Source organism: Balearica regulorum, chromosome 1, assembly GCF_011004875.1.
Source record: "Balearica regulorum gibbericeps isolate bBalReg1 chromosome 1, bBalReg1.pri, whole genome shotgun sequence".
Lineage (NCBI taxonomy): Eukaryota > Metazoa > Chordata > Aves > Gruiformes > Gruidae > Balearica > Balearica regulorum.
The window spans coordinates 106,320,828-106,346,364 of NC_046184.1; the positions used below are offsets into that span (position 1 = coordinate 106,320,828).

The 25,537-nt window shown below is 37.5% G+C and overlaps 1 protein-coding gene across 3 annotated transcripts in view; it reads left to right on the forward strand.

The window, feature by feature from the left end:
• Window positions 1-25,537, forward strand: part of ROBO1 (roundabout guidance receptor 1) — a 313,399-nt gene that overhangs the window by 268,896 nt on the left and 18,966 nt on the right. Inside the window, exons 17-22 of one of the 3 annotated variants that reach the window (XM_075769520.1) lie at window positions 6,715-6,912; window positions 10,267-10,293; window positions 12,968-13,010; window positions 16,677-16,831; window positions 20,121-20,456; window positions 22,936-23,043. In XM_075769520.1, the coding sequence (XP_075625635.1) occupies window positions 6,715-6,912; window positions 10,267-10,293; window positions 12,968-13,010; window positions 16,677-16,831; window positions 20,121-20,456; window positions 22,936-23,043 (867 nt within the window). The remainder of the gene's footprint in view (window positions 1-6,714; window positions 6,913-10,266; window positions 10,294-12,967; window positions 13,011-16,676; window positions 16,832-20,120; window positions 20,457-22,935; window positions 23,044-25,537) is intronic. The other 2 variants (XM_075769530.1, XM_075769537.1) reach the window with 2 other exon arrangements.

Genomic DNA, 25,537 nt, shown 5'->3' on the forward strand with positions numbered 1-25,537 from the left:
CTGGCTGTATCTGAGAGAAATGCATCTTTGCTGTTGGTTAGCTGAAGATTATTTAAAGTAGCTTTAGGTATAGTCATATGCTGCTTTACCTGTATGCTTTTATCAAAATACCTTAGCATTACAGTATGTAATTGTGAAAGCAAACTCAGCGTGTTGCTTTGGACTTTATGTCCTGTCTCTGTGTCGTTAGTAGATCTTCATTGTTATTTCACTTTTTAGATTTAAAAATCTATAATTACTGCGTGGGAGAACAAGACTGAACAACTAATATATTCCCTGGAAAATTACATGTGCATTTCCTTGGCTATTAAAATGGAGGTCATCTTTAACTTAACTTATACAGGCATATGATTCCCAATTACATTAATAGAGATTTTATGACAAAATTACACACAGCTTATATGATCTTCCATTAATATGTGTGAAACCCCATAGTTACATGTTGAATTGTTCTTTCCTACAGCTAGCTTCCATTCACAGCTTCCTACAGCCAGCTTTCCAGTGAAAGTCAATTTTGTTCTGTATGGCTTAGATTTTGAAAATTTTACACTAGTGAGGTTTATGTTCAAAGACAGACTTTATAACTTTTTTTTTATAACTTTTTTTTTTTTCTTCCTTATCTCTGATGATAAGGAAATGCTAAATGAAGGTGAATTTTATAGTGGCATGTAATCACTTGTGGGTTTTGGTAAGTGGAAAAAAGAAACAAATGAGACTATATTTTTGCCTGCTTCTGGGTTCCTGGCTTTTACTGACACTATATTAGAAAGCATGAAGCAATCACACACCTCAGAGGGTGTTCAAATGTGCAAGTCTGGTAGAATCCATATATTTCCTTGTGGTTGAGGTTTGCTCTCATAGTCTGTACTGCTTGCTTGTAATCAAGTGGCATGGCCAAATTACATATACTCCAGTAAAAATCCCGTAATTTGGTTGTTACATGGCAAAGACCAGGAGACAGGAGTCTTGTGGAGATCCATGCCACCAGAAGCAGCACAAAGAAATACCTAGAGAGTGCTGCAGTCCTTTTGGCAACTGCAGGAGGCTGCTGAAAATTAGTGCTTAAATGTAAGAGGAGTACCCTGCAGTAGCACAGATCAACCTAAAATCATCAAGGCAGAAGAATGGCTGCAGTTTACCCAACTCTACCCTGTGATACAAGTTCTCCTACAGCCTCCACAAGGAATCGCATTCTTAGTTCTTGGATGTGCTCCCAGCATGGGGGTGGAGCAGACACTGGAGTTTTCTGGTAGCTCTTCTGAAGAAAAAAAAAATTAATTTGTTGATGTCATCAATTGGCACTTTTCACCAGCAATAAATTACATGGTTACAGAGAGAGGGAAGGGAGGCCAGGGAGGGGGAGGACAGAGGACTAAGGGTGAAGATTTGAAAGAGCCCTGACTCCCTGGACCTGTGTGCTCTAGGAACTGCATGTTTGCCACTGACAACTTCAAGTTTCTACATTTCTGTCACCAATCCCAACTATTTCTTCAGGAAATCTTTTCCTGATATCTGAATTAGTACAATCCTTACTTTTTTTTTTTTTTTTTTTTTTAATAATTAACAATTCTGTATGTGGAAACAGGATATACTATGTGATTTAGATATTCACTTTTTAAGAACTCTTCATTAAAATCAAACATCTGTCTCCTTATAATGTGTATTTCCAACAAAAATGTGAGATTAGGTTGTGGCTGGCTCCGGAGGGTTTTTTCCCCAGCGTAGCTTGCTGTCTTGCACAGCAACCTGTTTGCATGCTGCGCAGGGTGCTCCCGGGTTTGTGATGGTGAGAAATGCCTGGGCAGAGTTTTAGCAGGGTGCGTGACAGGAGGAAGCTTCACCTTTGGGAGGCCGCCTTCCAGAACAAGAGGGGAGGACGGGAGGAATTGGATTCTCTGAGAGCTGAGGCGTGCAATCACAGTCCCATGCATCAGCTGAGCTGTGATAACTGACCTTGTGCATGCACTTAACCTGTTACAAAGACAGGTACAAATTGTAAGCTCAAAGCTCTTTCATTTTCCACGTCTCGGCTGACATGAAGCAGCTCACTGAGCTGTGGTACCCCGGACTTCCAGTGCCACCTGGGACAAGCCAACAATATACTTGCTTGTTATTCAAAAATCACCTTTCAGTGTTTAAAATCATGAGATCAACTGAAAAATCATGTGTCTTCTTAAAACACTTCCCTCAGGGCTTCTGAATTTTCCTCTTGGTCTTTGAATGACCTTTTAAAGCTTTCTGTGGAATTCCGAGGGCTGGGAAACCATTTTTTTTTGTTTGATTTAAAAGAACAGTTAATATTTTACACACAGAAAGACTACAAGAGCTTTGGTGTTAAAGAAAAAAAAATATTTCATGAGAGCTAGCCACAGCTCACTATATTGTGAGCTTATAATACTGTGCTGTGGAGAAAAAAGTAATAGAATTTTTACACAACTTTTTTTTTTTTGTCACAATATAAAACTTCAGGACATTGATCACAAAAATGCTCCATGCAGAAAAGTGAGAATTATCACAACAAATTGGGTTTTTGCTGATCTCTAGCCTAACTTTTGCCCAGTGATAGGATACTGCCTATGATAGCTTGGCAGTATTACACATGCTTGTTGGCAAATAAGTAGTGAAATTGGAACACATTGCAAGATATTTTGTTCACGCTACCAGCTCTGGGAAGCCCCACGACTGCAGTTAATGTTACTCTTAAACACAGAATTTGTATGAATATATAGTATGCAGTTATTTAGTAAGAGATGTCTGCACAATAATTACAAATGTTGAGTGCATTATTCAACCAGTGGATGTCTCAAGTGTACAAAACACAAGAAAGTCTCACTGAGTGTTTATTATTGTAATTGCTTCATTTAGGAGATGTGATTTGTGAACTGGCTAGCATGCCTTCAGGGGTATATCATTCTGCCAGCCCTTCAAATACTGCTAGCATTATAGTTGCAAGGGGGTTTCTGTTGATATTTTTGTCTTGTGGCCTGCAAGTGACTCAAAGAAAGTAGTCTTTTTGCTTGTCCCTCACCACAAGCCCTTCCAAACCAGTTCAGTGCTGGCTCCTCACAAATGGTATGATATTAGATTGAAGTGCAAAAACTATATTTTTCCAGTTTTGGAAATATGCATAACTAGAAAGGAGACAAAACAGCATATTCTTAACCTGGTAATATTTTACCAAAAAATTTTCGTATTGCATGATGCATATATATTTGAGGAAACACTCAGACATTATATTGCAGATTCTAGGTGTTTTACAAGTTTTGAATTGCCAGACTTAGCAATATCAACAAAACTTAGGTCTTCCTACTTGCTGTTTGTACATTTTGTATACTGAGACAGGCATATGGAAAAGTACCATTCCATAAGTTGTACATGTACAGGGCAAAGTTAAAGTTGCTTGTACACCTGTGAACCTGGAATTTCCTGTCTTTTTTGAATCTTTGGCATTTCAGTCTTAATTATATATTAATCTTTTATTTAACATTTAACAACATTTAAATGTTAGGTTTTACATTATTATTATTTATATGAATATTTAACATTAGAGAATTAGAGGTCCCAATTCTTCTCGATGTAAATTCTAATTAGTTTTGATGGAAGTTTGAAACTTGGAGCTTCGAGACAGTCAGATTGGATAGCTTGTGAGCAATAGCCATAGCAACATTAATCTGTGTTTAAAAAGAAGGCTCTTATCTTGGGGTAGAAGAAGGGATGAGTCACTGTGATAACATGCTGATTTCAGGGAGTTGTGGGATCAGCCTGCTCCAGCAACTCAGAGGCATTTTCAAGTATGTTAAATGCTGCGGCTGCTACTCTGGCAGTGAGATGCACTTTGCTGTAGAATGTTTATGTTCACTTATTATTTTGGCATGTCTCACCGAGGAGTGCAAGCAGGAACAGGAATGTTGATTATGAACCGTTTATATCTCAGTTAAAGCTTCCAGAAATTTCCTGGGATGAAGAAAAAGTACTTTTTTTTTTTTTTTTTAGTTCAAGAGCTTTTTTCCTGACTGATCATTCAGGATCTCACAGGACTATTATGGAGAGTGGAGATGCCCTTCTTAGTGAAAGGTTTCCAAGATATTGTTCCTGGAAATTTTTAGTAATGAGGGGTTCACTAGATTTCATTCCCTTTGCTTTATATGTAGTTTACTTTCTGTTTCTGAATTATAAAAGGAGCAGGACATGGGTCAAATGTGGCCTCTTGAAAGCCCTTCCATCTTCTTTTCAACAATGCTGTTTATATGACTGTACATGGATGCATACACATTTTTCTCTTCACCACGTCTGTAAACATATACCAGCTAATTTAATGTAATGGCTCTAACAGTCCACTCATGTACAACGTGTCATAAGCTTAGTTTCTTAAAAGCAAATGTATTATTATGCTGTTCTTATGCTTGCAATGGCTAGCAAAATAATGCCATGAAATGAATCTTAATTAAAAATTAGAACATAAATGTTCAAAGAGACTCTTCAGTATTTTGTAGTCTTCAGACATGCATTGACTGAGCAATGCAAAATATTTGTGTATATATAAGTACTGTCCTTCTGCATGGCTGAATTGTTGACATATTTAAAAAACATTCTTATTTGGCTTTTGAGTTTGTGATTATTTTTTTCCCCAGTATTTATTGTTTTAAGTATATATATTTAAAGGATTAGAGGAAAAAATATTTATCAGTCTTCTCGATTTATTCAGGACCATAGTTTCTCCAGAAATCTTTTGTTCTGTTCCATTAAGATGTACAAGGTAGTGTAGATGTTTAAAAGTAGAGAAACAGTAGGCTTACTCATTTTGAAAAGAAACTGATGATGCAAGTTTTCATATCTTAATATGGCCTCAGCTGCAAAGAGACAAAAGATGAGATAGCGAGTGACAGATTTAATTCATTGGTCACAGTATACTTTATACATTTAAGCCCATCTGGCCACTTGTGTGGAACTTCACTTGGCTGTCTCCATAAAATCTGAAGCAACCCATCTTAACCTTGCACAAACAGGCATGAAATCTATAAACCCAGCAGACACAAAGGGTGTATTAGTAAGAAAAGAATGAGTCTGCCTGGTGAACTTTCAGACTATCAGTGCACTTAGGATCACAGAAGATAAAGGGACTGAAAAATGAAATAAAATTTCCAATAAGGTAGCAGTCAAAGGCGGTGGTGATCCCTCAGCAAAATAGATATTGGACCTCGATGTCACAAAAACTGAAATCTGGAATTCCTCACTGGAAGAAGCTCTTATTAATTTAACCATTTCCTATTCAAAAAGGTACCATTTTCCAGAGGATGTTTGTTATTTGTATGATTTGTTGTGATTCCATCTCCTGTTTGTATTGCAATTTCTTATATTTTATTTAAGCTTATTTTGGAATAATGCAAGACATGTCATCATAAAAAAAAAAATTATTCACTGTTTAGTCTGTAGGGAAAAGGTATTGCTTTTTAAGTAAAGAGGTTTTAATTTCTTATCTAGTTTATATTAATAGAATTAATAACACCACCGTTCTCCTTAAAACACTAATCTCTCATTCTGAATCTGATGTCACTAGCCATAGTAAAAAGCAACTAACTGTTGCATTTACACAAGAGTAAAAATGGATATTTCAAAGACTAAGCTGTGGAATGTGTAAAGCAATATCCGCTCTGAGTAAAGGTTTTGAATTCTTGCCCTCACCCTGTACAGTAATGAAATTTCCAGTAAGTGCTCACTGTAGTGGTAAAAAATCAGGAAGGCAGTATTTTGTCTTTGAGTTGCTTCATTTCAGTTAGAAAGCATTGGTCATGGACTGAATATTCTTACTGCTGTTCCTGGAAGGTTTTTGCAAAAGTTCAGTACATACAGAGCAGGAAAGTGATTCTTACAGGTGCTTTCTCTATTAAAAACATTAAGTGTGTGGAAGAAATACATGGTCTTTATTTTGATGTGAAATAAACTCTTTTTGAAAAGGGCTGCTTGTTCAGTAATGAGATGGCTTGACTATTGTTACCAATTCACAACTCCTTTTTTAGTTATCCTTTAGCTTTTTCATCCACATCAGGAGGGCAGGATTGATTATTTTGTACTGCTTTTTTACGTACTTTTAAATATTCAGTCTTTTTTAATTGAGGTCAAAGTAAGAGACTGCAAAGAGTGCATTAGGCTGTAATACAAGATTTAAGCGATCTGTCAGGGACTGCTAACTTAAAATGCATCCCTCAATATCAACCTCACATGAATGTACTTTGAATTTGTAATTCTTCTGTGATTTTCAGTTATGAGAGTGGCAGTTTGGGTAGCTGACTTCTACTCATTCGGAGAGCTCAAAGAACAGACCACGCAAGTTTCATACTTGAGTTTTCTTTTACTTGCTGTGTTCTTTGCTGACTTGCTGAATAATTTTCTGAAGCTGATGTTGCTTTCCTAAAATAAAAAAAAAAATTAAACTAGCAGTCCCTAAGTTTGAAATTTATGAGCCTAACTTTCTATTTGTATGCCCAGTGCCCTGATTTTACCGGGTTTTGTAAACAAAGGTCAGTGAGGTTTGAGGTACCCGTCTTGTATGGAAAAGAAACCATTTCTATCTAGACCAGTAAAAAGAGACGTTGAAGAGCAGTCTTAAGGATTTTACCTTGATAAAGTGGACTATGGTTACGTCAGTTCTTTTTGTGCTGCCTTTTGCAGTTGCTCATTCAAATTAATTGGCTATTTTGGGTGTCTTTTTTTCAGATTCTCATGGAAACCCTGTGTCTTCAGAAGATCAAGTCAGTTTAGCCCAGCAGATTTCTGATGTAGTAAAGCAGCCTGCCTTTATTGCTGGAATTGGTGCAGCCTGTTGGATTATCCTTATGGTCTTCAGCATCTGGTTGTATCGCCACAGGAAGAAGCGAAATGGACTCACTAGTACTTATGCTGGTATCAGAAAAGGTGCCGTATTATCTATTTCAGTCCTCTGGCTGCTGAATGCCTGTTTACTGGCTATTTACTTTATCATCAGTCTCTTGTTCTTCTAAGACTCCATGCAGAAATTATCAAATTGCTTCAGTGCTTTCAGGAAGTGTGGATCAGGACCCAGTGCAGAAAGCAGCAATATTTACAAAACGTGTTAAACCTGGCTTTAAAGCATGAGCCTTTAGCAAAATACCTAGACTAGCTTTTCATAAAGATACTTCTACAGTATGTGGGAAAAATGTAAAGATGGATTTAAGGCTGGGAGCATCCAGTATGCCGCTGCTACCTGACACTGTACCATCTGAAAAGGAGCCAAGTGGACGGTAGTTCATTGTCCCTCCTGTTCGGTCCTTTGCTTGCTGCTAAGAATACTAACAGTGGTGTACATTACAGTAACGCTTCTGGTGCGTGTACTTGAATTTCCTTGTGTTCCGGGGGAATGTGGTGCAGTGGCTGTTTGCAAAAGCACAACAGTCAATAATACTTTCCAAGACTCTTTCATACATGCTGTTGTGAGACCCTTCGTTGGGACTGAATTCTGGGGCTGTCACATCTTGCCATCTGCATTTGGTTAGAATGGTAGCAGTGGGACTAACTTAAAGCGCTCTTCGTTTTCAAGTTATCGATACCTTTTATATCAACTTGTCAGTGGACAAGCAGTGCTTTCCAGTGTACTCTGTGACAAACAAAACTAGAATCTCTACTTGGAAGATCTTCTGGAATAAAAACTTGATTTCTTCTGATTCAATAATCTTATGATTAAGCCCCGAAGTTAAAGCTGAATTCAGTAAGCTACAGTTCATTACATCTCACAGAGTGAGAACCATGAATTCTGGAATGCATCAGGGAGATCCTGCTTTTGAAGGAATAGAGGGAGAAAATTTGATATTTAGCAATCAAAAGATAGACCTAGGCTTAAAAAGTGCACACACCTTAATGTACGAAAGGTGTCATGAGATTCCGTTGTTTAGTCACATCAAGAATGAATGTGTGATGGGCAAGACAACTAGGCAAATATAACACAAATGTTTTCAAACAGTAGCAGTGTGTTGCTATGAAAAAGAAGCAGTGCTAAAAATAGCATCTGGGTGAGTGGAAACATGGAAATAGTTCTGGAGTGTTGCAGAGTGTCCCCCGTGCTATTAAAGTATCAATGCTCACGGTAGACTTCAGGCAGAATTGTAACCACAGAAACCAGGGATGAATTTCAGCTTTGATTTTTTCCTGCTAGGATTTCCCGGATAAGACAGACCCCGACATACTGCTGCATTGCCCTGCTCTGTTTTGTTTTACTAATAGCATGCTGCCATACTGCCTTTCTACAGTTCTATCAAACTAACATCACTATGCTTTCAGCAGTACCTATGATTAAGCAAAAGACATACAATTTGTCCTTAAAAATGGTTACTTTAATGGCATCGGCTATTGTTCAAAACAGCTGTGGTTTTCAATATCTGTAAAAATATCTTTTGTGTAATTTGGTGGGGACTTTAATGAAAATACACAGAAAAGTAGGGTCTTCATTATAAAGTATTCTTCAAGAAAAAAAGCCAACTTTAGTGAAATATAAATTGCAAAGTGGTTTGCCGCTCTGCAGTGCATCAAGTCATCACTGCAAGCCCAAACTTTCTTCAGTCCTGCATTTATTTATTTATTTTTATATTTAGCTTCAGGCCTGACATCTGTTAAAATACTTCACTACTCCCACACATACATATTGTACTAGCACTCTTACACACTCAGAAGAGTTTATTAATAGAAGCTCTGAGAATTAAGTTATTCTTTCATGTGGTAGCGATAAAGATTTCATTTAGTTGAACCTCTGTTCATCTGTTCCTCAGTTCCTTAAGAAACTAAACTAGGTTTAGTACTTAGCTCACAGGAGAGCAATGAGACAGTAGTTTAAGATTTTTTTTTCATGTCCTTGTGATTGCAAATTAATTTTGAGACACTTGATTCTCTTTTGAATAGCTCTGGTTTAAATGCACCTTCTATTTAATGAAACCTTGTTACTATGGTTTTATATTTTTGAATGTAGCTAAATTAAACTTGACTGTGTGAAAAGGCCTAGCTCAAAGAAAATACAATGGAATTCCCAAGATAAAGAGCTGTGCTACAAATGAAGCCCGAAATAGGGGAATGCTCAGAGGTTTTTCTTTTTTTGCTTAGTGTCATATCCCTGGAAATAAATTGGCTTGGTAAAAGAGGGGAAGAAGTACAGCATGTCCTAAATTATAACAAGACGACACTCTGGACTCCCCCCGAACATCAGAGTTATTGTAAAAATTAGATTAGGCAGGGGTTCTCTTAGCCTGAACCCTTTCTTTCTTTGCCAGGTTTGCTGATCAAATTCTCTCTCAAGGCTACTTTTAGTGAATATTTTATTGGGTCTCTTACATTTCTCTCTGCTGTCATTAGATCGAAAAGGGCAATGTTGGCCTTTTTCTGCCCATCAGTGATAGAAAAACTATACTGTCTTGTCAACAGGAGGGGGAGCATGTGCTAATAGGAAGAGCAGATGCTGATGCTTTGTATTTGGATTAGAGACCCTATTGATCCAAAGGGGATTTATAGTAGCTGTGAGAGTGAAGATTGTCAAGCAATGTCATTGTTCCATTGTTAACCTTTCCCTCTGAAAGCCAAGGGTTGAAAGGTAGAAAAGTGTTACATCTAGGAAGATCTTTTACCTTTTCTGTAATTATTTAAGAAAGAAAGATAACAGCTCTGTTTAACAGTCTCGTCTATGAAAACAAAAATTAATCGCTGCAGTAGATTTCAGTGCCTTTATTACAGTGAGAGATGGTGCCATTCTTGATTCAGAGACAGTAAACCAGCAGTTCTCTTTGTTCCTTTATATGATTATTATTTCCTTACTGAATACTTCAGTGTGCCTATTAGTTCAGCGTAATGAGCATTTACTTAGTGAACTGCAGATAAGATTCAATAGGACCTTGATAAGGCTTTGTTAAGGAATTTGTCATTCTACATTCTAAAATGATTAACAGTGCGGGGGTTTTCTCTGCGCTAGGATTTTCCGAAAAACTTAAAATACTGAGCTGAGGGATGTCTGAAAGGCTGAACCACAGCCCAGTCCCCTCAGGAGCACAACAGAATATCAAGCTTCTTTTTTTCAGAATGGTACCTGCAGAGACAAGCTTCTTTCTGAATCGCGAATTTAATTTGATTTCTATATCAATGTGACTGAACTACTGGGTTAGTTATATACATTTGTTTTATGTTCAGCTGTCTGCTAGATTTATACTAATGTGGTATGTTTCCCTTTCTCTCTTCAGCTTAATAACCAGTTTGTATTTTGTTTTGATTTTTCAGTCCCGTCTTTTACCTTCACACCAACAGGTATATATTTGCACTTTTCCCCCCTTCTTTGTTACTTTAGCATGTGTTTGTGGTACTGTTTCTCTTTTTCTGACATAACCAGCCCAGCTGTTCTGAAGGTTTTTTAAACAATTTCATTAATGACAGGTATCATTATTTTGTTCTCTAAGTAGTGTGTATTTGCTTTGTAGCTGACACTTTTTTTCCATTTGTGTGTACCATTTTGTAGCGTACCATATTGTAGCATGATCCCGTCAGTTTGTACAACCTGGGCTCTCTTCTTGCATTGCAATGGAGTAAGTAGCGTGGCCTTCTGCATCTGGCGATGTGAAAGGTGCTTCTGATGGAGGAGGAATGACTTAGCAGAGCCCAGATGTGCTGACTTGTAAAGGATTCAGTGGGATTATAGTTGGTGAAACATTTGCTGCTTTTCTTTCTCCTGAATCTGCATTAAACCAGTGTCCTAGGAGTTGTCTGCTTTGGAAGCTACAGAAAAATCAAAGTGTTATAGCAGTTAAATGTCTTTGCTTGCTGCCTTAAACTCTATTTGTGCTATGAAATTTTAAAATAATCATCCTGTTCTACATAAGCAGAGGTGCAGTTCAAATTCAGGGTGGGTTTAAAATCATCTTCTATTTCTGTTTGCTTGGAAGTGTACAAAATATGACATAACCTGAGCCGTAGCCCGCCAAAGTCCGTGAGAACCTTTCCGTTCTGTAGAGCTGACCTTCAGTTGGTCCCAGAGTCTGGCAGCTCAGCAGCTCTTCCTCTACAGTAGATACAGTTCAACACAGTCAGTACCCACCAGCTGGCTGCATGAGCTCCTGTTAGCTACAGCCTGAGTGAACAGACAGGTTGTTTCTTCCTCCTTTCTTCTAAATCCCTTATTTTCAGAAGAGGTCTCTGAGACTGGCAGGACATGTACATCCGGGCAGGGTAAAAGCCGCCTGCCCCCTCCTCTGCAGGCTCACGTTAGCCGGGCGTATTGGTTCAAAATCAGCACTGTACTAATTCGGCCTCTGGGCAGCAGCTCATTTCCATCCTTCCACGGTGGACCGCAGATGAAGCAATCTTACCTCTGTCTGTGTTCATCCACATAGGCCTAATCGCAATGGCTTAGATTCTTATCAACGTGCTTTTAATCATATCGAATAGTATCTTGTTTCAAAAGTCATCCTGTTATGCTCAGTGGAGTTGCTTACTGTTCGGCATGAGTCAGAGTGGCCCTTAATGTTTCTGAAGTCCTTTGAGATCCACGGTGGAGACTAATTCAAACTGTTATTATTTGCTGTTACTTTAATTGGCTTAACAGAGGGCTTCTATTGCAATCGCATTGTAGCACACTACTGAAATTCCGCAGAGGTTGGTAGGTTAGCTAACATATATTTACTCGGTTGGACTCTTAACATTAAAAGAAAATATCAGGGCTCCGTAAGATTTGTCAGAGCTGCAAAATAAATAGCACTGAGATTTTTAAAGAAGAAATTGGAAAGAACCCGAAGTATGTAAAACATTTAAATGAAAAAAATAAATCCTTTTTCAATCCAGGATCCCAGTCATTAGTTCCATTGACTTTAAATGGAACCAGACCCTCTTCTTTAGCATTACCTATAGTAAAAGGCTTACCTGTAGCAATGCATCCTACATTTTAATCCTGTTATTGTAATCACTGCCAGCATTTATCTCTCTCTTGCAGACTCCCAGTTTGGAGTTCTTCTAAAGAGCAGAATTTGGCTGCTTTTTTTCAACACATTCCTTAGCTGGAAAATGTAGAATCCATCAGCATTTGCAGGGAGGCAATCTCTTTAACCCTTCACCAAGCCCAATGCAAACCTGCAGAATTTATAGCACTTTTTCTTCTTGGATGTTTGCATCCTAAAAACTAACTTTTCAACTATGATGCTTCCTGTGAAGGATATGCAATCCATGCCAACAAATAAATGCATGTGGACATCCACTTTGTTAATGTGTAATGCTTCTGAAATGCTAGCAAAACCGTTCCTTCTAATTTAGGAAGTGTTCTTTCTGCCAGACATTTTTTACCAAGATTTATACATATAAGTTTTTAGATAAAAAAGTATCATTAATAAATCCACTTGTAAAACGTTACAAAATGTGAAGCTTCTGTGGACATTTAGAGTGCGCTTGGTCCATGAGTATAGCGCAGTAATACTCAGAAAGAACATGTGTTTTTGCAGTAGGTTCAGCTGTAATGAGCCATTGTTTACATTGGAAGTAAGGTCTGTTATAGAATCATGATACCTCTTTAATCTTACCCAATAATAAGGTAGAGCAAAGCTTTAACATCGAGCCGTTCATGAAATAAATATATGACCTAAATTCTTCCACAGAGTAACTCCACTGAAGTCAGCAGAGTTATGTTAAGGATAAGTTCAACCTGATGTATGGCTTCCTGCTTTCTTAAGCGATACGTGTGTGTGTGTGTGTGTTTCGGAACAGAACTGAAATGTAAAATGTTGTTGGAGCTAAGACTAGCAGTTATCGAGCCACACAAATATTATGTATAAACTTGCATTTGAAGGAACAGCTTGCAGAATGAGACTCAGAATTAATGATAAACAATGCACATTTATTGTCTTGGCTAAAATGAAACAAAGGCAAATTTAATGCTGCCATTTACGGAGTCTTTTATGATTTTTAAATTTTTTCCTTTTTTTATCTTTAACTATTTCAGTAACCTATCAGAGAGGAGGAGAGGCCGTAAGCAGTGGAGGCAGGTAATTATGTGTTTTGTTTTTAAAGCTATAAATTGTGTGCAACTAAATTTAAGGTTGCTAGGAGTACAATCGTCCTTGTAAGTGATGGCAGAGTAATCACTTGCAAAGATATGTTTTAATTTAGTCTATTAATTTATACATTTGGGCCATATATTTTTCTGTTTAGAAGGAGGATATATGGTTTGGATTTTTAGGTTGATTTCCAAAGAACGAGTCGTAATATTTTCAGCTTTGTTAACCTGTAACAACTGCAACACAAAAACTGAGCAGCAGAGGGAGCAATTTAACTTCAAAATAAAGACCTGTCTTACCGGCTGATTAAGGGAGTAAAAGTAATTAAGTCGTGGCATTTATGAATATTAAGAAATATAGCTGGTTCACAAATACTACAAAGCAAGAAAACATTTATTGGAAAAAATTGCTGAAGACGTAAACGGCTTATAAAGTGACTTTTTAAGAAAAAATCTTGCTATGAATGCAAGCCAGTTAAAGCATCGCTTACAAGAGACGGGGCACTGAAGGAAACAGGTAGGTTTTAAATTTCAAGCCCCCTCACTTTGAGAACCTAGCCCATTCCAGATTGAGGATTTAACTAAAACATGTTTACTGGGTTTACATTATTGCTTAATGAATGCCAATGGACAAAACAGTAATTTACATTTCCTGTGAAAAGTGGAGTTTTCTTCAGGAGGCAAAATAACAGTTTTAGTAAAAAGGCCACTCAGAGCAATGTCACTTTCATAGCACACCTCTTTTTTTTTTTTAGGTCACATTGAAACATGCCTTTTTAGAAGCATCTCAGTTAAAGATTTGGCATTACACTGCAATAAACTAAAATCTCAGAGAGCAGCTGAGCGATAAATTCTGGTATCAATTCCTGTTTCACATGTGGCATCTTGTGATTCCTAATTTGCAAGACCATACAAAAATTCAGTACTGGTAAAGATTAGGCATAAAATTAAACATTCCCAGTCTACTTGAATGCTGAGTGGAGGCGAGGCTGCTCTGCTGCTGAACCTGGCACATTCAGAGCAATTGCAGATATCTCTGTCCAGCACTGTATGCTGCTGTGTTGTAGCCATAAAACCATTGAGGAAAACCTCTAGACCAGTTACCATGTGATTTTTGAATGGGCAAATCTCTAAATCACTGGGTTGCTGCCTTCACCCCAGGATAGTGAGAAAATAAGAGAGAACAGAGATGAACCCTCTCTTTCCCTGACAAGGTTGTTCAAAAAGATACGCAGTTAAAATCCTTTGTGTTCTTTGTGCCACTGTGCTTTCTTGCTCTTCCCATAGCACAAGCTAGACAAAGCACACTCACGTAGACTCAGAGGACAGAAATGAGCCCAGAAGTGTCTACATCGTATACAGTCATTTTGGTACTGCTAGAGAAGGAGTATCATTTTTTACTGTCTTAGTTTTAAGGATCAGTGCCACAATCTAGCAGTGTAATTGATTCAAGGCGCTGCCATCTATGCTTCTTTTATTCGTTTGCATATATAGCATTTACAGAATGTATGCTGTTGTACCGTGTTTTATAGAGTACAAAACATACTTCTGCAATATATATTAAAAAAAAAAGTTATTTTTACATATGAAACCTTAACTCTGATTTCCAAACTTAAAGTTTTCACTTTCTTAAATTATATTTGCAATGTTTTGGAGAGGTTTAGCCAAGTGCAATTATGTGAGCATGTTAAAGCATTATTCAGAATTCAAAATGTCACAGTGATAACGTTTCAACATATCCTCACTTCTACAATGGTGAAAAAATACCCTTTTCTAGACAGAATTCAAGTAATGACAGTTGTGGTGGATTGACTCCAGCCAGCAGCCAGGCACCCACACAGCCACTTGCTCAGTCCTCCCCAGACCTAATACGGTCATTTCAAGGATTCAAGGAATTGTGCTGCAAACGTTAAAGATCTTTGGAAATTATGATCTCCAATCATTGCCAGGCTATGTGAGCTGTAATGCAAACATCTTTTGCCTACAATTCCACCTAAATGGCTCCAATTAGTAGAGGTTTTGGTTACTTACATACCTCGCACCGCATTTCTTATGTGACAGCAGGTGTGAATGCAAAGTAAATTTTAGAAGCAAAGGACCTTTAACATTCTCTTCAAAAATCCAGTGCACAGGCCTTGAAAGGGCTGAAATATTCTGGAAGACTTTGTCTCCTCCAAACGCCTTGAGGTGTAGTTTTATTGTAAGAGCTGAGTGGTATGGAAAAAAGCAGAGTATTTCAAAATCAATTGGCCTGCTCACAGGACTACATAGCTGTACGTTTATTTCAGATTTACAAAAAATGCTTGTTTAGTGCATGTATATTGGCTGGTTTGTTATTCTGACAGTAAGTCAAACCTCATCACCTCCTATGTTAAATTGTCGGATGACATATGCAGTGCAGAAACATACGTACGCATATATGTATAGATCTTTTTCATGTCATTCTATGACTATGACTTAAGCCTGCGGCACTGGCAGACTATATCCCCCACAACTAACTGCATGCAGTTTGTATTCTCAGCTTGCAGTTTAAGAGGATTAGCATATTTTAGTTTTGAAGAGCATCACATCTAATATTATGGAGACTAGTTTCTGCACTATTTCAAATGGAAAGTTGCCTGTTAAATCCTGTGATGCAAGAGACTCTATTCCTTTATTTTATTTTATGTTTTAGTGAGAGTGGCTAAAATTAATCTATTTCTAAAAACACCTTAGTTATGAAAAGCAATTGGAACTTGTTAGGGGATGCTACTTATGTGGGACTTTATAACATGCTATTGCATTGTTAGTGTGGAAACTGAAGAGGCACCAAAGAATCGACAAAACATTCATCAGAGCGTCTTTCACACTCACTAGAAAAATTCAACAACTTGGAAACTAAGGAATGCAATTTTTTTCTGCCTGTGGCAGGAAAACATTTTATTCCAAATGTAGCCAACATGCGGCATTGGTATCTGGATATTTTTAAAAGTGTTGAGTATTCCCAGTTATGTTAAACTTGCTTAGGAGCTGCTGCTGTTCCACCCATATAAAGGTTGAGTGGCTTACTCATTAACAAAGATGCATCTCGAACTCAGTATGAGATCTAAACACTCTTGAGCAGCAGAGGTTTCTGTAATCTGCTGTTCCCTTTGACCCACTACAATAGTACTATCTGAGGTGAGGTGAACTTGGCTTCATAAATCACTAAGAATTTGGGAGTATTCACATCTAAACTCGGCTCTTATTTCCACATATTCATCTCACTTCCACGTGTGAATTTTTTGTTTGTTTGATTTGCTAATTTCCCCTTTTTTACCTTGCTTTAAGAAAAGGAGAAGGGGCAGAAAAATAAAATTACAGCCTTCTCTAAAAATAAAAATAAGCCTCCCCGCCAAAACCCAAGTGACAGTTAAAGGTTGCACACCAACGTATATGTGTAGTTCAGCAAACTGAACTGATGCTGTCTTTGTTCGCTTCAGAGTGTTTTAGCAAGGAATAGGTTATATAGGAGACAAGAAACCGTTAAATAATTGAATCAGGCTGTCTTTTCCAACACCCAAGCTTTTAAATATGTGATATTATTTTGTAATATCTAACCTTTTGAGAAGAATATAATTGCAATGTGAAAATGCTTTTGGTTAATTTTTGAAATGACCAAACATTGTTTTTAAAGGCCAGGACTCCTAAACATCAGTGAACCGGCCACTCAGCCTTGGCTAGCAGATACTTGGCCTAACACGGGGAACAATCACAATGACTGCTCCATCAACTGCTGCACCTCTGGCAACGGAAACAGTGATAGCAACCTTACGACGTACAGTCGACCAGGTTAGATATTTTTCTACCTTGCTAAGGAACCTTCTTTGCAGAGATTATACTTCTAATACCCGAGAGAGTGTACAGGTTTGTTTGGTATTTTATTTCCAATACATTTAGACTTTATAAAGTTTCTCTTCTATGTCATGATTATGCTTTCAGTTCCTTTTTGAATCCCCTTTTTTTGGTCCCCTTTGGTCCCTAGCCAGTTGTAGCAAGTTGTAGGCTCAAGAATCCCCTGCAAGTGTCCATGTTACCAAAAGTCACACTGGAGTGGTATGTTCCAGCATGCGAAAAAAGAGCAGATAAGGTAATTTTTAGGTTGTTCTGTATGTCATTGTTGTTTAGTTGGAGGACACTTGTACCAAAAGGCAGTGCCATTTTCCTTCTGATTTGGGCATGATGGGAAGCAAGAAATAAAACATTGCTACAGTACTTGCAAGACAGTCAGTCTACTTGGGGATGTTCAAAACCTTCCTTGGTCTGCCTTTCTGTACAAAATTGGGATGGCTGGTTTCCTGGATGAAAAAGTTACCTTCACACTCTAAAAGCAATTGTGAAATGTTAGGTTAAGTGGTACTTCCCAGGAGGTTGCTCTTGAAAACCTCACGAGTTCCCTGTGAACACAGTTGGGGAAATATATCTGCAAATTTTGTTTTAGCAGACCTTACGTTCCTTTTGTTTCAACCTGGTTAGTATTACTGGTGAGGAATGAAAATGAGTCTTTTCCACTACCAGCGTCTCTAGCTGATGTTTGCTGGCAGCATTTTCCAGCATTTCAGAGAGGGAGTATGAGTACCTATAGTGAAGTTGCATAAGTGCAAACCAGCATTACCTCCTGTAATTAATGTGAAAGCAGCCATAATGTGATGGTGGTAATTCATCTCCTGCAATATGCTGTCTGACAGTGACCAGTGCCAGGTGCTTCAGAGGAAGGTGAGAGATTTTAGCATTAGAGACTTGTATCTTATTCTGCCCAAGGATATCACATCCACAAATTCCTATGTAAAAACATTTCTCATATAGAGATGCTGTATTGTGGCAAGTACAGACATACCAAGTTCTAGTAACTGAAACTTAACAAATTCAGAAAAGGAAGAGAATGCACATTTTTGAGGGTTGTAAACTATTACAACATCTCGTCATGAGGTGCAGTGGATTCTTTCTCAATTTAGCTGTTACATTAAGCTCAGTTGTGTTGCAAAGTGGTTCCTTCCTTTTAGGTAAAGCTTATGAGCTTAAGGGTCAGACAAGGTGCTCATAATGATCTCTTCTGTCCTGGAATACCTTGCAAATATTCTTAATTATGTCAGCTTGGGCTTGGCTTATGCTCTGAAGCAGCAGAGTTGCATATCCCCGCTATAGCTGTGAATGTGCTAAGTAACTGTGCATTTTTAATTTCTTTTGAGTATAGTATTGTCTTCCAAGTCTACAGAATGAGAATGGGTTGTTGTAAAAGTAGATGCTATAAAAAAATCTAACAGAATAAATCTTCTGTTATATAGGTAAACCAGTTCTGTTTGAGTACTTTGTATGAGGAATTCTAATGCGTCCATGTGAAAAGTGTACCTACTACATATACTGTATCAATTATATTGCCCTACATACATATCAGATATAGCTGAAAATGGAAGGAGGTAAAAATACATGTTACAAGTGATGGTGCAAGGATATTGTAGCAAAGCGTGAGGTATTAGGAGTGAAGAACATGCTACATATATAATTGCCCAATATAACACAATAGACTTGGAAAGGAGGAGAGACTAGCATGGTTTCAGAAGGTGAGAGAAAAAGCAGAAATGAAAGCAGTTAAGAAGTAGAAATCAAGAAGTCGAAGACTATGAAGCAATAAATAACAGCTCACATAAGAAAGAAAAATATGTTGAACCTTAAAAACACAAGCTGGGGGGCGTGAAATGTGCAATGATAAGCTGTATGTGGCATGTTCTGATACTGTTCCTTAATCACTGAAAATGTGGATCAGTGGTTTTCTTCCTCAAGTAGTATTTTATTTCCCTTTTTCAGGAAATATTTCTCAAAAAAGATGTATGTATTGGGGAATATTTTTGAAATGGAACATACTCTATATTTAATAATTATTTCATTTAGTACAGTGGTCAAATCCTGAATTCCATACTTAGTTTTACTTGGCACCCTCTCCAGTAAGTTAATTGCCACCTCCATGGGTAATGGACTTCAGGTTTTGAATCAAACTCATTAGCATACATACCACATCTTTTTAAAGACGAAAACTACATTCCTGGTGATTGTTATGTAATTATTGATGCATTAATCAGCTGGCAAATGATAATTTTTGCTTAATGATCATTGAATGCTAAGCTTTCTTACTGCCGACCCACAGACTGTTATTCCATTCAGCGTCCTCCCAGTAGATTGGATATGGAGAGGAAAAAAGGTGTGTGGAGCTGCTGTCATGCAGAAGCAAGAGAACGCTGAAAGGCTGGTTCGTGCAGTAGTGGCCAGAGCATCAGTATTTGTCTAATTTACTCTGTGCAATAAGTGATGATCTCATGATACAGTAACTATCAGAATATGAATTCATGCTGTCTATGCGATATATATTTAGCATACCGGACAATGGTATTACTATAGTATTACTTATTTTGCAATAGCCAAAGCAACTAATAATTTGCAGAAATTCCAGAGTGCTTTCCTGTTCTTTTGTTTCAAACCAAAATATAAGATTGTACAAGGAAACAATGATCAAATAAAGACTTGCTGCTGGGTATTGAGTTACCTTTCACATTGTACCGTTTCTCTTTAATTCTGTTATGTGTAATCATTTTTCAGTCTGTTTTATAAAAAATCTGTTGATTCTTTCTTATCACAAGTACAAGAAAGTCTAAATGCTGCTGAGATAACATGAGATGACTGGCATGTTTAGTTATTTCCATTATTAAGTTTTGGTTGATTTTTCTTTTCAATGCAAATTATTTTTTATCACAGTTATTGGTTGGTTATCTATACTGCTTTGAGAATAATGTCTAAAAATATAAATGTCTATTTGGCCACTGTAGAAAAAGCCCAGCAAGGTAAGTTGTTGTAGATACAATTCAGAAGGTCTGAATTTGCAGTGAATCAAAACAGTGAACACTACTTTTGAAGCAGTAGCCTATAAGGTAAATAGTATTCTGTAAATTATTTAGTTAATTACAGTATCTCTGTTTCATGGATGCAAGCCATATAGTTATGCACTAAAATTTTTTTAAAGGGGATTTCATTGAAAGTATAGTGTAAGCGAACAGAATGACCTTTTCTTTTTTCTTTCCTCTGTGGTTAGCCGATTGTATAGCAAATTACAACAATCAGCTGGACAACAAGCAAACAAACCTGATGTTGCCTGAGTCAACTGTATATGGTGATGTGGACCTCAGCAACAAAATCAATGAGATGAAAACCTTCAATAGTCCAAATCTAAAGGACGGAAGATTTGTCAGCCAGCCTGGGCAGCCCACTCCTTATGCCACCACTCAACTCATCCAGTCAAATATCAGCAATAATGTTAACAATGGCAGCGGGGATACGAATGAGAAACACTGGAAACCCTCTGTTCAGCAAAAGCAAGAGGTTGCACCCATACAGTACAACATTATGGAGCAAAACAAATTAAATAAAGGTGAAGAGCTTTTAGCTTGTTTCTCCTCTTTAGGCATCAGAGGAGTTTTGACCTTCTGGTGCTGGGAGTCTAAAGCTTTCAGGTTCAGCAATTACAGGCTTCTGTGGTGCTTTTAGACTTCTCCCTCTCTAGATTTAGAAATCCACAGTTAGCAGTGTCAGAAAGTTAATTAGCACCACAATAACCTTCAGATATTGAATTTATTACAAAAAATAACAGGCTGTATCTTTAGAAAAGAGTTAAATAAAATACATTTCCTATGGATTTCAGATTAATTTAAATTTAATAGTAGTTAAGGGATTGGTTAGGACAGAGGCCAGATATTTTATTCATAAGCCAGATGCATGGTAGTCACATTATACTCTACCTTAAATTTTAAATAGGTCAACCGACTCTTCCCAGTCGTGGATGGAGACTAATTAACTCTACATGTTCATGTAAACGAATGAAATTTTGCATATCAAACTCTGTAAAATTGTATTGTGTTGTACACTGGGGACACAAACGGAGTGATCCAATTCATTTTAGACTTGTTTCTAGCAAGCCTTCGATTCACACATTGAGAGGCAATGCTACCACACACAGTTTTGGAAACTAAATTCCTTTGTTACCCTGACTGAAGCCTGTGGATCCAGAAGCTAAAAATAAATTGATTTCAGTGTTAACGGGAAACATCAGAATGTACTTTTGTGGCCTTAAGGGCATGTTTCTTTAATACAATGTGTGGGAGTTGGAAGAAATAGGTATGTGATTTCTTGCTAGTCCTCCAGGCTACCATGCAACCTCTTTTAATAACCTGATTTGCAAAACAGTATCCCTAGGAACTGGACCCATTCTAACTTGGAACTTTTTGCATGGATTGTTGTAACTCAAGCGATCGCATAGTGATAAGTTTTCCAGTAAAAAGATACGTTTCATTACAGGAATGTTGATTACTCTACTGGACCCATCTACTCACAGAGGAGTTCAAAGGGCAATATAAAATGTGACACCTTCCCTTGACATAAACATGTCAAAAGAAAATTCAATTTTTGTGGCTCCTTACTAGAGGGTGAAAGCTGTATTTTTTTTGTAATTATGTTTCCTTTCATGAACTGTGTATTACGTATCTGTTTTGGAATTAAAACATGTTTGGTTTTTATGCCCTGGAAGATACGGCATCTTTCAAACTGTGTATGTTACAGCTGCATATTCTCTAGCATATTGTAGTGTGGAAAGGCCCCCTTAAAGCATTGTCTGCTGACAGTCATATATACATATTTCAGAGTGTTGATTTACTGTTTATCCTCTGTGTAAACATATGCAGTATGTAGGGCTTCAGCGTGGTCTCTGGAATGCAAGTAGGCTGAGAAACTATTACAGAATACACTCTGGTGTGGAATTTATCATTTTGCTCTTTTTCCCATGCTTACATTATCACAAACATTTCTGCAGCAGATGGGGACTGGATTCTTAGTTTTGTTTATTTTTGTTTTGATTTGCTATTTTATGAGTCAATATTCTGATCTTGGTTTTCTCATTTCCTAAGTCAAAACCATCTTGCTGATGATTATACCTATAGCTTTTGTGACGGGAAGTAACCATTTGGATGAGTTACATGCTGTGCTTCATTGTCACTACTTTATGTCCAGTGGTTCTGTTTATGACACAGTTTTATTTGCTGTATGAAGAGTAACTCGGCTCCTTTCTGTTCCCTGTAAATTAGAATTCCTTTTTGGCGTGAGAGTACTGTTTTGTCAGATGAGTATTTTACTTCTGATAAACTTCTACAGATCTGGTTGCCAAATATAGATTTAAAAGTAACATACGTATATCAAGTTCTTTGGAACTGGAGAAGGAAGTTACGGTAACAGCCATTAGCAAAAAAAGGCCCTGCCTGTAGCTAGAACCTGCATGACCCCGTGTAAATAGAAATCTTCTTGGAGCCAGCAGGCATTAAACAAAGACTGCTTCAGCTGTAAACCAGCTTTAGTGGAGCTGCATTGTTGCTCCAGCGGATCATTCAGCCCTTGTACTACATGGCTGACTCCTATGTGGGTTTGTCACCTTTGAAATGCAAAAAAGGAGCTACCACAGTCCATTGGCTGCCCTGCATGCGTAAATTAAGCAGAGACCGTGGAAAATCAATCAAGCTGACAGTCTGTTTGTATACAAAATGCTCACACAGGTCTTTATATATATATATATATATATCCATTGAGACTTAATTGTTGCAGAGGCATTGCGACGACCCTGTGCATAGGATTTCTTTTTATTTCAGTTTTGCTGTGGAGCTACTAAGTTCCCATGATTTTCCTTAAACCTACAATTAGAGACAAGATAAAAATAAAACATGATTACAGGATGATTTTCCTTTCAAAAAAATGAATTTAGTTCTTCCTTGCTATTTTCAGGAGATCTTACTTTGTGTTATAAAGCAGGTGTATAAAAGTAGATGTGTTTCTGAAGGGTAGCATTAACTATACTATTACACTTGCAGATTACCGGGTAAATGACAACATTGCTCCGACTATTCCATACAACCAGTCATATGACCAGAATACAGGTGGATCCTACAACAGCTCGGACAGAGGCAGTAGTACATCTGGTGAGTATCTATCTACAGTGTTTTCCAAACCTTAGGTCATTTGGAGTTTGGACTCTCTAGCCGTTGTTAGCACTAATTACTGGGCTTACAGAAGGGATGACGGGGAGGAACCCACCGACAGTAATACAACACAGGGATGTTAAACAGCATAAAAACTGGCCCAACAGGTGCCTATATTTCTGTTGCGTCCTCATGATTCCTTAATGCAACCTAAATGTCAATTAAGTGATTGATTGTCCACAATTGTGAAAGTCATGAAATCAAATAGAAGTTGGATTTCCTAATGTTCATGCCCTACTGGTTAATGTTATGGCCTCCAGATGGGCAATTCATAGAAACTCCTTTTCAGCTGTCACAAAAAAAGTGGATTGTAATTTGCATATTACCTTCCTGGTACTTTACTGACTTCTTTTCCATCTCTTGGGTCTACTCACCCAAGACAACCTTATTCATGAACAGGCTCAAGATATCAGAACATTTGACTGATACCTAACAGAACTGCTTTAATAATTTTTTTCCTTTTTTAAATTAAACCCATGCATTTCATAGAGTAAAAAAGCATGCATGCATACCTACAGTTTTTATAGATTTTAGTGGCTATATGCCAAAACTATTCTTGTACGTCGTTCAAACATAGACAGTAGATAATTAAAGTTAAATGTAGTTTCTCGTTGACATCTCCTATGCAAAATATCTGAAAGTCCGTTGTAAAAATCTTGAAACAAGGCAGGGGTTTGTGCTGGAGAATGCTGACCAGGGCACTGAAACTGTACTCTGTGCTTTGGAACCACAGAATATGGTTTAATTCAAAATCTATTGCTTCTCATCGTGGTACAACCTGTTCACTTTCAGCTTTGATTTCTGGTAGAGGTGTGTGAAATGTTCAGAGCTGCACTGGAAACTACACATAGGCTTTACTGTAAGTCTGATACTGACCCTATGTTTATTTATGTCGAGCCAATTATAGGGTGAGTTATGGCCACAGTCACCATCTCCCTGGACTTTACATTTACTAATCAAGGCTTGGGCTTTTCTTTTCACCTTTTGTTCTGCTGTTGCCTTTGATAGTCCAGTTGCCTTAATCCTAACCTGCGCTCCACGTTAACTGATTGTGACTGAGGCACAGCAGAGGCATAAACATGTAGATGAGCCCGCCGTGCCTTTGGGTGACCTGAATTCTCAGTGGCTGGGGTGAGATAAGCACGGGTCACGATTCTCCCAGCTGCTCAGGGGTGCTCTTCTCGGAGCCAGCCTTTTGCCCGTTCCCAGGTCTACAACATTGGGATGTCGTAGATGATCTCAGGGGTATGAACCCATGCAAATTAAAAATGAGAAGGTGGTATTCTCCATGCCGACACCTATTATGGTTATTCATGCTATTATTCAATGCTAACAATTTATAGTCCTGTACCAAGGACTCCAGCAGAAATGAAGCAAGGTGACCAGAGTAATAAATTTATTGCGCTGAACCTAGTATATATCATGGTGCTAAGGGTAGACAATGCGGATGACGGTTGCCTTGGGATGGTTAGGGTCTTGCTTGACATAGTGAGATACCAGAAAAATAATTGTACCTAGCTAAAACATATTTGTATCTGGCAGCTAATGTGGGACAATAATAAGCAGAACTACTATCCATAAAAATGGAAAATCTGAGACGGCAGAAGTGAGAAAAACAAGCTTCCTAAATCTCACTGCAATATATTTAATCATGTGTATAAGGCATAACTGTGGTTATATAAAACCATGCTGTAGCTGAAGAGAGAAATATGAAGGAGTCTAAAACAGACTCAAAAATACAGTGACTTTATCCACAATTAAAGAAGTAACAGTAACAAAGGATAAAAATGTATACCAAGGAACAATGGTAGAGTCCATTCTGATCATAGCCGTGTCCAAAGTTAAAATTCAAGACCACCTGAATAATTGGTCTTGTTCAAAGTTATTGGAACTGTTAAAGCTGCATTGTTCTCTTATGAGCTATAATTTCCCAGTAATAGAAGTTGAAAACATTTGTGGCATACTTCATCGATCTTCTTTCTTCTTCTTTCTGTTATTTGAGTTCTTCCAGCAATTATTTTCAACTGCACCTGCCATTTAGACTAAAACTAGTAATTTCATTGTGCCTAAAACGTTTCAGTGGACAAGTACAAATTACATATATTCAGTGACTTAATGCAACAGTGGAACTTTAATAGATCATATCTGTATCATATTGTATTTTAGATTCCAGCAATTAAATAGTATAAAGGCGCTTTAGAAAATACGTCTACAGCTCATTTGTTTTAGATGATAATCTATAATGTAATTAATAGAAGTAGGAAGCTCACTCTTAATGAAATTGCTTGTAAAATTCATTTATGCTTTTATCGCATTTTGGCTATTTATTAACAATTCAGATTTTGTATCCCATGTGCTTTTTCCATGCTATGTAAACTTTCTGGTTAAATTCAAGTGCTTAAAAATGTAGACTAATTCTACAAAGAAGCTACAA